The following is a 12,251-nucleotide window of genomic DNA, read 5'->3' as shown; positions in this document are numbered from 1 at the left end:
GGCTCTGAGCTAAATCAGGTAAATTTCTTCCCTTCCCTTCTTCCAGTCAGACTCTTCCTCATCCATCCTCAAATAATGGAATCAAAGAATAGTAGGGCACCTGACTTTCTTCTGGCCCAGGTCTTAGTCTTTACTGAACCAAAGTCTTTCTTAACATATGTTTCCAATACTGTTACACTGTTATGTGTAACCTCTACCACTTATATTGCCCATTTAAAAAAGACTCTTCATATTTACTTTCACATGTAGAAACTAATATTTCTCTAGTAAACAATTAATATTGTTTCGTTGAATAAATACCAAAAATGTGAATAAGTAAGTTATGTTAACTGTGCCAAAGATGTAAAAAGAGGCATCTGATAAGCCTTAACCAACCCACATTAAATGTTTATCTGAAATCTGTCCCAAGGCAAGATATTTTTCCACATTACAGAATTTTTAGCAGGAGGCAGTTCAAAGGCATATCACATGTCGTGCATCAGGTCTGGCTTGAAAAGACTTTCTCAGAGCTACTCACCCATTGGAATGGTGCGACCTTGAACTTTATCAGCCCAGCCTGCACAGTAGCGTAAAGTTCTAAGGCAGGCTCCCACATCCATGAAGTAGGCAGTGGGAAAAAGTTTCCCACCATCCATGGATTCCATTGTCTAGAAGAAAACACATCAACCGTGTATTAATAAAGGCAGTTACTTTTTATCTAAATCACTCGTTATGGTGTTATTGGCTGCCCAAATTACAGATTTGCAGCTCTGGTATATTCACTTTCTAAAAGGCAAATCAATCACTTTCTGAAGGAAGCAGAGCCACTGGAAAATCAGCTTGGAAATCTATAAACCAGACGTTTCCCTAGGGCTTTACTCTCAGTGATTTATTCAGATCATTTGATAATGGTGCATTTTAAATGATGCAGGTTCGGGGGGAGGTGGGAAACAGATTTCTGTTAGCTGAGTAAGTGAAGCTGCTCCAGTTTAGACTGAGTATTCTATAGGTGTGTATAAAAAGAGCTACAACTTGAAGCTCCTGGCTCAGATGATATAAATGGAACCATAAATACTGAGCCAGTGGGCATTCTCAGTTTGCACACTCTGCAACCGCTTATTCAGAGCTGATTAACCCTCCTCAATGATGTCCAAGGGATGCAGAGGCTCCCAGCAAGGGCAACACCACTCAGGTGTCGTTGCACTAGGATACTGTGGTTCTTCAGTATTGTGGGAGACCTTCCATGGAACCTCAATGAAAGAATGAATAATTTACAAATAATGTGAGCAGGGTTCCATTGTGGAGGGCTCTTAGGGCAGAATGGCATCCAAAACCAAACCAAAGTCTCCCAGTCTGCATATGAGAGGCCTGTACAAATGAGGAAGGGCATTTGATGAAGGGCATTTCAGTATGGAAAAATAAACACCTCCTAAACAATGGATTGTCTTTTATTAGCTAGCTACATAGTGGTAAATGAATTAATAAAATCCTTTAACTTGGTTTCTACACTCAAGCCCTCCCTCCACATAGCCATCCAAAACATTAACTCTCAGAGTGACAAGTTAGTGATTCCAAACCTGTAATTTTCCCCTTGATCATGGGTGCCCACTTCTGTCAGTACTCCAGTCCAAGAGTTAACATTAAAGAAATCCCACGTTCCACTATGTTTTGACTTCATTTTACTAAAACTTTTCAGAATAGCAAAGATGTTATAGAAAAAATAGACACAGTTACAATTAGGGTTAGAAAGTAGGTTTCAGAGTAGCAGCCGTATTAGTCTGTATTCGCAAAAAGAAAAGGAGGACTTGTGGCACCTTAGAGACTAACCAATTTATTAGAGCATAAGCTTTCGTGAGCTACAGCTCACTTCCTCAGATGCATATCGTGGAAACTGCAAGTAGGTTAATATAAATTTAAGAATGGACCTGAACATTTGCCCATAGCTCAAAATAGATCAGAACTGAACTTTTAAAACATTGTTGATTTGTGTTTTTCACATTCATCCAGCTGTACACTTATTGCTTTTTGAGATTTCTGACCTAACTAGACCCAGAACGTACAAGCAATTTCTCAGAAACACCTATTGCTAGTAAGGCAGATTCCCATGCTGAGATACAGATAATGGAGTTAAACCTATAAAGGTTGGGACGTTTCACTAAGCAATCAAAGGTGTACATGTTTATCCAGAACTAAACTGAACATTAAGCAAACTATTCAGAAACTTCTTGGAGACTGAAATATTGTTAGAACAGTTTTTCTCATGTCTCCCTATGCACACGGGTACCAGGGGTCTTAAACTGTGTGAAGGCTCTTGTGGGGATCATCAGTAAGAGAAGCACCTAGTATTTCCTGCTCCTAAGTAGGTCAGAAATACCAAAAAATCCCCATGTACTGTTTTGGAGTTTCAGCATTTATGTTTTTGGTCCTGGCCAAATGTGCAAACTTATGCAAAATTTTTTTAAAAAATGAATTGAACTAAAATCAAAACAAAACAAAAAAACCTTTGGATTCTCCTTAAGTTTTGATCAATGGTGTTCGCAGGGGTGTTCTGAGTTTATCCAAATCGGTTCAGCTTTGGGAAGGGAAAAAACTCAGAATCTTTTGTTGATGGGGTCTGGAAGGCACTGCATTCAATAATAATGATACAGAAAAGGCAGACGTGTTCAATATTTTTGTTCAGGATTTAGGGGGGGAAAAACCAGATCATGTAGGCATATCATATGATGCAAAAAGAAAAGGAGTACTTGTGGCACCGTAGAGACTAACCAATTTATTTGAGTATGAGCTTTCGTGAGCTACAGCTCACTTCATCGGATGCATACCGTGGAAACTGCAGCAGACTTTATATACACACAGAGAATATGAAACAATACCTCCTCCCACCCCACTGTCCTGCTGGTAATAGCTTATCTAAAGTGATCATCAAGTTGGGCCATTTCCAGCACAAATCCAGGTTTTCTCACCCTCCACCCCACGACACAAATTCACTCTCCTGCTGGTAATAGCTCATCCAAAGTGACCTCTCTACACAATGTGCATGATAATCAAGTTGGGCCATTTCCTGCACAAATCCAGGTTTTCTCACCCCCCCCCACCCCCATACACACACAAACTCACTCTCCTGCTTGTAATAGCTCATCCAAACTGACCACTCTCCAAGTTTAAATCCAAGTTAAACCAGAACATCTGGGGGGGGGTAGGAAAAAACAAGGGGAAATAGGCTACCTTGCATAATGACTTAGCCACTCCCAGTCTCTATTTAAGCCTAAATTAATAGTATCCAATTTGCAAATGAATTCCAATTCAGCAGTTTCTCGCTGGAGTCTGGATTTGAAGTTTTTTTGTTTTAAGATAGCGACCTTCATGTCTGTGATTGCGTGACCAGAGAGATTGAAGTGTTCTCCGACTGGTTTATGAATGTTATAATTCTTGACATCTGATTTGTGTCCATTTATTCTTTTATGTAGAGACTGTCCAGTTTGACCAATGTAAATGGCAGAGGGGCATTGCTGGCACATGATTGCATATATCACATTGGTGGATGTGCAGGTGAACGAGCCTCTGATAGTGTGGCTGATGTTATTAGGCCCTGTGATGGTGTCCCCTGAATAGATATGTGGGCACAGTTGGCAACAGGCTTTGTTGCAAGGATAAGTTCCTGGGTTAGTGGTTCTGTTGTGTGGTATGTGGTTGTTGGTGAGTATTTGCTTCAGGTTGGGGGGCTGTCTGTAGGCAAGGACTGGCCTGTCTCCCAAGATTTGTGAGAGTGTTGGGTCATCCTTTAGGATAGGTTGTAGATCCTTAATAATGCGTTGGAGGGGTTTTAGTTGTGGGCTGAAGGTGACGGCTAGTGGCGTTCTGTTATTTTCTTTGTTAGGCCTGTCCTGTAGTAGGTAACTTCTGGGAACTCTTCTGGCTCTATCAATCTGTTTCTTTACTTCCGCAGGTGGGTATTGTAGTTGTAAGAAAGCTTGACAGAGATCTTGTAGGTGTTTGTCTCTGTCTGAGGGGTTGGAGCAAATGCGGTTGTATCGCAGAGCTTGGCTGTAGACGATGGATCGTGTGGTGTGGTCAGGGTGAAAGCTGGAGGCATGCAGGTAGGAATAGCGGTCAGTAGGTTTCCGGTATAGGGTGGTGTTTATGTGACCATTGTTTATTAGCACTGTAGTGTCCAGGAAGTGGATCTCTTGTGTGGACTGGACCAGGCTGAGGTTGATGGTGGGATGGAAATTGTTGAAATCATGGTGGAATTCCTCAAGGGCTTCTTTTCCATGGGTCCAGATGATGAAGATGTCATCAATATAGCGCAAGTAGAGTAGGGGCTTTAGGGGACGAGAGCTGAGGAAGCGTTGTTCTAAATCAGCCATAAAAATGTTGGCATACTGTGAGGCCATGCGGGTACCCATAGCAGTGCCACTGATCTGAAGGTATACATTGTCCCCAAATGTAAAATAGTTATGGGTAAGGACAAAGTCATTGATTAAAAAACTAGAATATAAAATTAACATGGCACACATTAAAGGGACTAAAAAGGTAGCTAACAGGTTGCAAAATACAATCGTAAACAGGGAATCATCATCAAACGGATGGGTTTCTAGTGGAGTACTGCGGGGTTTGGTTCTTGGCCCTACAGTATTTAGCATTTTTATCAATGGTTTATGAAGAAACGTAAAATCATAATTAATGAAGTCTGCTGATGACCCAAAAATTGGGGGAGTAGTAAATAATGAAGAGGACAGGTCACTGATACAGAATGATCTGGATGGCTTGGTAAACTGAGAACAAGCAGACAGTATTTGTTTTTAATATGGATAAATATAAATGTATACATCTTGGAACAAAGAATGTAGGCTCTACCTACGGGATGGGGGACTCTATCTGGGGAAGCAGTGACTCCGAAAAAGATTTGAGGGTCATGCTTTATAATCAGCTCGACATGAGTTCCCAGTGTAATGCTGTGGCCAAAAGGGCTAGTGTATAAACAGGGGAATCCTGAGTAGGAGTATAGAGGATATTTTGCTTCTGTATTTGGGACTGGTGCAATTGCTGTTGGAATACTGTGTCCAGCTCTGGTGTCCACCATTCAAGAAGGATGTTGATAAATTGGAGATGGTTCAGAGACGAGCCACAAGAATGATTAAATGATTAGAAATCATGCCTTATAGTGATAGACTCAAGGAGCTCAATTTAGCTTAACAAAGAGAATGTTAAGGGATGATTAGATCACAGGGTTTAAGTACATACATGGGAAACAAATATTTGGTAATGGGCTCCTCAATCTAGCAGAGAAAGGTATAATATCCAATGGCTGGAAGTTGAAGCAAGACAAATTCATTTAGGAAAGAAGGTGTAAATTTTAACAGCATGGGTAATTAGCCATTAGAATAATTTACTAAGGGTCATGGTAAATTCTCCATCATTGATCACTTTTAAATCAAGATTGGATTTTTTTTAAAAAAAAAGATGTGCTCTCTGAATTACTTTGGGAAGTTCTATGGTTTTTGTTATACAGGAGGTTATCCCAGAGGTCATGGAATCTATGAATTTATGAACTCTTCCTATCTAAAATGGAAGAGGGATCCAATATCACGTGGAAGGTATGGAAAATAAAAAACAAATTAAGGAAAACAGAGATGTACAAGAGGTTTTAGTAGGGGAGGAAAGGAGTAATTAGACATTATTGGATTGGCAAGTAAAAAAAAACAACTGACTGCTTCAGCTGTCTTGTGGAAGTAGCTTATTTTCCTTTTCTCTTCATAGAATCACAGAACTGGAAGGGACCTCAAGAGGTGATCTAGTCCAGTGCCCTGCACTCAAGGCAGGACTAAGTATTATCTAGATCATCCCTGACAGGTGTTTGTCCAACCTGCTTTTAAAACCCCCAATGATGGAGATTCTACAACCTCGCTAGGCAATTTATTCCAGTGCTTAACCACTCTGACAGTTAGGAAGCTTTTCCTAATGTCCAACCTAAACCACCCTTGCTGCAATTTAAGCCCATTGCTTCTTGTCCTATCCTCAGAGGTTAAGAACAACAATTTTTCTCCCTCCTCCTTATAACAACCTTTTACATACTTTAAAACTGTTATCATGTCCCCTCTCAGTCTTCTCTTCTCCAGACTAAACAAACCCAATTTTTTCAATCTTCCCTCATAGGTCATGTTGTCTAGATCTTTCATCATTTTTGTTGCTCTTCTCTGGACTTTCTCCAATTTGTCCACATATTTCCTGAAATGTGGTGCTCAGAACTGGACACAATACTCCAGTTGTGGCCTAATCGGCATGAAGTAGAGTGGAAGAATTACTTCTTGTGTCTTGCTTACAAGACTCCTGCTAATACACCCTAGAATGATGTTTGCTTTTTTTGCAGGGTTGACTCTTACACCTCTATAGTCTGTACTGTATGGCAAAGATACAAATATCAGTATATGTCAGCATTAAAATTGGTATGTAAAATCCACATCCAAAGTATGACTCCTTTAAAATGTGCTAAACCACTAGTTCAAACAGTGGAAGTCTCACAATGTAGTTTCCCCTGTGTTTCCCAAGAAGTGTGACAGCTAGTTCTTCTGTTAGGTCTGACAGGACTAGTTTAAAGTGGGTACTTTGCTGAAGAAAAGTATATGTTCAGATCTGATTTTTGAAAAATAAGCTGCCCTAGAAACTAGCAGTTGCCAACTCTCAAGTGTGAGCAAGTGACCACAGCCCCTATAAATCTTCATTTTTGGTTTAAAAAGCCTTTTGGAATGCAGGCAAGTGTTATTTAAGAAGACTCTATAGCCAGAAAGAAAGAGAAGGGCAAATGGAGATTTCTTTGCAGATATTTATGTATTTTTGTAGGCTAAGTATGCCAGTTCCATTACATTAAACTGTTGGTATCGTCTGCAGCTGCTGACTGTATAGTTTGAATGCTGTGATTGAATTACTCTGGGTAACGTGGTTAAATCATTGTGTTATCTTGGAGGTTAGCTACACTGGATGCTATGGCTAAATTTCTGGCATCTTTGGCAGAAAAACACTGTCCCAGCTCAGGATTTTGTGAACTATTACAATACCTGGTGGTTATTTTTTATGTAGCTGATTACTATAAGACCCCATCTCTAACACTGCTTGCAATAGCAAAGTGAACATCTCAATGACAACAACAAAACTGGGCTACAGAGAAAGGTGTAGGTAAATATTTTGGACCATGTACACAGCTATTTGCAGCACTGCTGTAAAGTTTTAAAATGCATTAATGCAAGTTGTCAGCCATCTGACTGCTAAAATGTTCCAGTAAGGAGAAGTCTACTAAATATTCAGAGTTAGGTGGTCCTCTATTTGCTCACCTTCTCACTGTCAACAGCAAATATGTTGCACCTTTGGTCTTTCATCCAAAATTTGTGAGATATAAGGGAGAGAGTGGGAGGAGGAAGAGGCAGTGATGAAAATGGTGCGTTAATGAAATCCAAAATTCTTTCCATCTTTAAGAGCGGAGCTTTGCTTTTAGGCCCTGATTTAGCAATTTTGAGCATGTACTTAAATACCATTGAAGTTACATTGATGTTAGTAGGATCTGAGTATGACTTAAAGCTGAGCATATGTTTAACTGCTTTGCTGAATGAGGGTACAAAAGTGTTGGTCATTTAAACATGCCAATTAGCAACACAAAACAAGCCAGTCAGAGACTTGGCTGAAAACAAGCACTGACATGGCCTGATTTTCAGAAGGGCTGAGCACCAACTTCTCCCACTGATGATGTGTCCTGTGAAAATCAGGGCATCAATATAAGACCATCCTTTCCCTTCTTTCTGTAAATGCTTTATACTTACAGCTAAGAGTAGACGATCTCTTTCAATTAAGTCAGCTAGTTTATTTAAGAGCCTTCCCCGTTCCGAAGCATCCATTGTACGCCATGGCGACCCAAGCTGGAAAGCTTTTCTCGCTGCTTTAACAGCTTTGTCTATGTCCTCCTGTGTGTGAACAATATGGAGATTTATTTGATTCTGTTATATAATCCTGTTTTTTTCCTATCTGTACAGCACCTTAAGTGTGCTAGGCATTTTGCAGAATAAATACAAGACATCAAACTTGCTGCAAGCAACTTACAGTCTAATTAGAGAACACTCATTTTACATCAGTTTTTTTCAAACATGCTCACTATCACTTGAAAAGTTTCCCAGTTATATGAAGTGATATAGGAAACAGCTGAAGTCTCAAAGCCCATACATAAAAGTATATTAAGGAACTCCACTTTTAAGTCTAGATTTTCAAAAACTTACCCCCCATTTTAGCACCCCCTGTTATTTGCAGGTGTAACAATCTATTTCAATGTCCAGGTAACTGCCCGTACCCACAAATCAGGCATCTAAACATCTAATGTAGCCTAAATTCTAGACATAAAACCGCCCAAAGGCTTGGTTAAGGCCAGATTCAAAATATGTCCCAAAATATTTCATATGATGATCACAAATGTATTCTTTGGAAAACAAATCATCTTTGTTTTTTTAATTGAAAGTGCAGGACCTAAGCACCCTAAATCATGGAAGCGTCTGATTAATTGACCAGGTTTTAATTGCCAACCCTAAGCACTCCACAATGCTGGCACTGTCTCTAAATTAAACATGTTAACTTGTCAGCCTATGGCAGTTTTTATAATACTGTTTATTATTAATCTTTTGGCTTTCACAACAATGGAGCAATGTATATTTCACTGTGCGGGAATTGTATCTACATGGAGGGTGTTCTAGGATGCAAAAAGAAGCAATTAAAGGCCTATTTAGAAATGATTTTCAGTATTTGGGAGTTTGTCATACTTCACACATCCTGCTGCTCCTTTTCCAAGTAAAATACCAATGGAGGTTCAATTCAGCCCTTTGGTTTTTTTGAAAGAATATTTCTAGAAAAAGTAGGAATCTATCTGTAGAGCAATTTGCATGTAAAATTTAAGCAGCAACTTCTGAAAATTTGTCCCACACTGTAATTTGCCTGATTCTCCTCTCACACTGGTGTAAATCAGGAGTAACTCCACTGAATTCAACACTAGGGTAAAATTGTTGTGAAAGGTGAATCAGGCCCAATATTTTTAATCAATATTGATAACTGAAATTGAATTATCCTTCAATGACTTAGTGAGGGACAAATCATGTCACAGAGAGCCCAGAAAGCAAAAGAACCAGTGCAGACCTGCTATGCAGGCAGGATCTTCCTACAGTGGGTATTTACTATCACAGCACAGACAGCTCCACAGTGGCTCTCTGTGTCCAAGTCAGCATGAGGTTTGGGGGCAGGATGAAGGAAAGGAGTGCGTGGAGCAGGTGGATTCATGACCATGTAGCTCTGCTGACCAATCCCACCTACATGGGAAGGCACGGTAGCTATGGGGAATATTGAGGCTACAATAAAGCTAATATTCCGCTAATATTTTGTAGCCTGATGGAGAGGATTCCTTCCCTAAATGGAAGCTACCACATGCATAGACCATGTAGTTGGACATTGTGAAGGGATAAGGATTTGATCCCCAATTGAACATTTATACTTTATCATGGATGAAACAACTATATACACTGTATGATGGAATGTAATCCATGTACTGATTTAGACATAATGTTTTCCTACGAGTGTAAAAATCAATGGTACACAATGTCTCTATGGTATTACGCCCCACCCCTTCACTCAGCATGAATACCAGGGGAAATGCACAGCAGAATGAGGGAACATCCACCCTACAAGCCGATTGAGTAGCCTTGTAGCTGCTCTGCAGAGGCAATCTCAGCTCAATGGCTGAAGTAGCCTCCATGTACCCTTAATGTGGCCCTGCTTTGAGAGAGAGGATTGAATGGTCTGCACAGTGGCAGATCCTCTTCCTCACTCCCACAAATTCACAACCCATCTGATCCACACATAAGCCAATAGTGAGTTGTGGGTGCTCAGCACCTCTGACAATTAGGCCATTTATTTAAGTGCCTAGTTTTAGGCACCCAAGGGTGAAAATGTTGGGCTAGACCATTTAAAATGGTCTCAAATGCTCATTTTAATTAATTGTGATTCCAATATCATATAATGAATAGAATTTGCAGATCTAGTTGTAAAAAAAAATGCAAATATGTTCAAGACATTTTCCATCATACTTGTTGAAATTTCAAAATTCTCCCATGCACTCTGTCAGATATTAATGACCCAGAACAACTGTATAAAATAATAATTAATACTGTTTAATTTTATGGTGCCTATTGGCCTAAGGATAATAGATGCTTTTAGTCTATATATGATCAAATGCTTATTTTTGCAGTGATCTTTTCTACAGTAAAAAATAGCTAGTTAGAATCCATAAAACCAGAAAGCAAAACAAAAATTCAACTAATTAATCCTTTGAGCAAAAAATATAAAATATAAAACTGTTCTGTCAGTTGTATGAGACTTAATTTAACATAGAAAATCTACACCAAGAGACAGAGACAGATAATTATGCACATGGCCAGGCTTACTAGGTTTTTTTTTTTTTTTTAACACTTGTTATAAATGTGCATTTACTTTACATCTCACTGACCATTTGTTAAATAAATGTAGTCATGCTTTATTATTACTAGGGGCCTTCAGGATTAGTGAGCATAGCCTAAAAGAGCCATCTAACTGAAAGGAAAACCATTCCCATTCACATATGTGTCTGTACTTTGTAATCTTCACTTAAAAAAAAAACACACTGAAAGGCAGTGTACAGCTCTCTGTTAACTCTATTGTACATACAAATTAAATTCCTAAAATCTCTTGGCTAAAGACTAGACTCTAGAATATTAGGTTTACAATGACTGTAATTTATTAGATTTGTACATTTCACTAGACAATTTAGTTAATAGCAGTTGTCATTACACATTAGTTTACAAAATTACTGCATATGAAGCAAACCTGTATGCTGAACAGCATTATCTCTTTATTTAACGAGTTGTTAGATTGCTTGTAAAGAATGAAAGCTACAAGAGTTTCAAATGTTAAGTGAACAGTTGCAGGTCATGAGTAATTTAATTTGAGGATGATCAAATATCAGGCCAACCTGATTTGCAATGTAACTTGATTTTTAAAGATTAAAAAGAGAAGTAGTAGAAGGTGTCATAAATATAAAGGGAAGGGTAACAATCTTTATGGATGCAGTAATATAAAATCCCTCTTGGCCAGAGGTACAGAATCCCCTTACCTGTAAGGGGTTAATCAGTTCAATTAACCTAGTTGGCACCTGACCAGAAGGACCAATGGGGAAAGAAGATACTTTCAAATCTGGGAAGGCTTTGTTTTTGTGCTCTGTGTGTGTTCTCTCCGAGACAGAGAGAGACCAAGCAAGTAATCCAGCTCCTTCTGAAATGATACATCTAACATTACAGAAATAGTAGGTAATAGCAAGGAATGTGTTAGATTATCTTTTGTTTTAGCTTGTGAATTTTCCCTGTGCTAAGAGGGAGGTTTATCCCTGTTTTTTGTGACTTTGAAGTTTTGCCTACGGGGGAATTATCTGTGTTTTAAGTCTTATTACTTTCCATCCTGATTTCACAGAGGTGCTTCTTTTACTTTTTTTCTTTATAATAAAGTTCTGTTTTTTTAAAGAATGTGATTGGTTTTTAGTGTCCTAAAAACCCAAGGGTCTGGTCTGTGCTTGCCTTGTTTACCTATCTGGTTGGTAGATTACTCTCTAGCCTCCCCAGGAAAGGGGGTGAAGGGGTTTGGGGGAATATTTTGGGAAAACAGGAACACCAAGTGGTCCTTTTCCTGAATCTTTGTCTAACTCACTTGGTGGTGGCAGCAGTACTCATCCAAGGACCAGGAAGGATTTGTACCTTGGGCAAGTTTTTAACCTAAGCTGGTAGAAATAAGCTTAGGGGGTGTTTCATGCGGGTCCCCAAATCTGTACCCTAGAGTTCAGAGTAGGGAGGGAACCCTGACAGAGGGGTAGCACTTTACATGAAAGATACCTACAATGCCAGTGAGATACAATCAAGAGTGGTTATGAAATTCTTTGGATAAGGACAAAAGGAATGAAAAATGAAGATGAAGCCACACTGAGCATCAGCTACAGACAACCTGGACTGGAGAAGGACAAGAATGAAAAATTCCAAGACCAGATTTCATAGGGCCAGATTTACTAGGTTTTTTAAAAAAACAAAACACTTGTTATAGATGTGCATTTGCTTTACATTACATGGAGTTTTTGTTCAATAAATGCAGTCATGTATCCAACATCATGAGTCCTCCTGAGATATTTGACACCACAGGAAACCATTCTCATGAGGGACTTTATCTAGCTA

At 39.2% G+C, this 12,251-nt stretch overlaps 1 protein-coding gene across 1 annotated transcript in view; it reads right to left on the bottom strand.

The window, feature by feature from the left end:
* ALDH1A1 (aldehyde dehydrogenase 1 family member A1) overlaps positions 1-12,251 on the bottom strand; it is a 55,811-nt gene that overhangs the window by 19,856 nt on the left and 23,704 nt on the right. Inside the window, exons 3-4 of the mRNA XM_084627991.1 lie at positions 7,791-7,931; positions 518-647 (exon numbers count right to left, since the gene is read on the bottom strand). Coding sequence (XP_084484117.1) covers positions 518-647; positions 7,791-7,931 — 271 coding nt within the window. The remainder of the gene's footprint in view (positions 1-517; positions 648-7,790; positions 7,932-12,251) is intronic.

The sequence above is a fragment of the Lepidochelys olivacea genome (assembly GCF_965140295.1).
Source record: "Lepidochelys olivacea isolate rLepOli2 genome assembly, chromosome: 5".
NCBI classification, from domain to species: domain Eukaryota; kingdom Metazoa; phylum Chordata; order Testudines; family Cheloniidae; genus Lepidochelys; species Lepidochelys olivacea.
The sequence above is the reverse complement of the archived record's forward strand: the minus strand, read 5'-3'. Positions and strand labels throughout refer to the sequence as shown.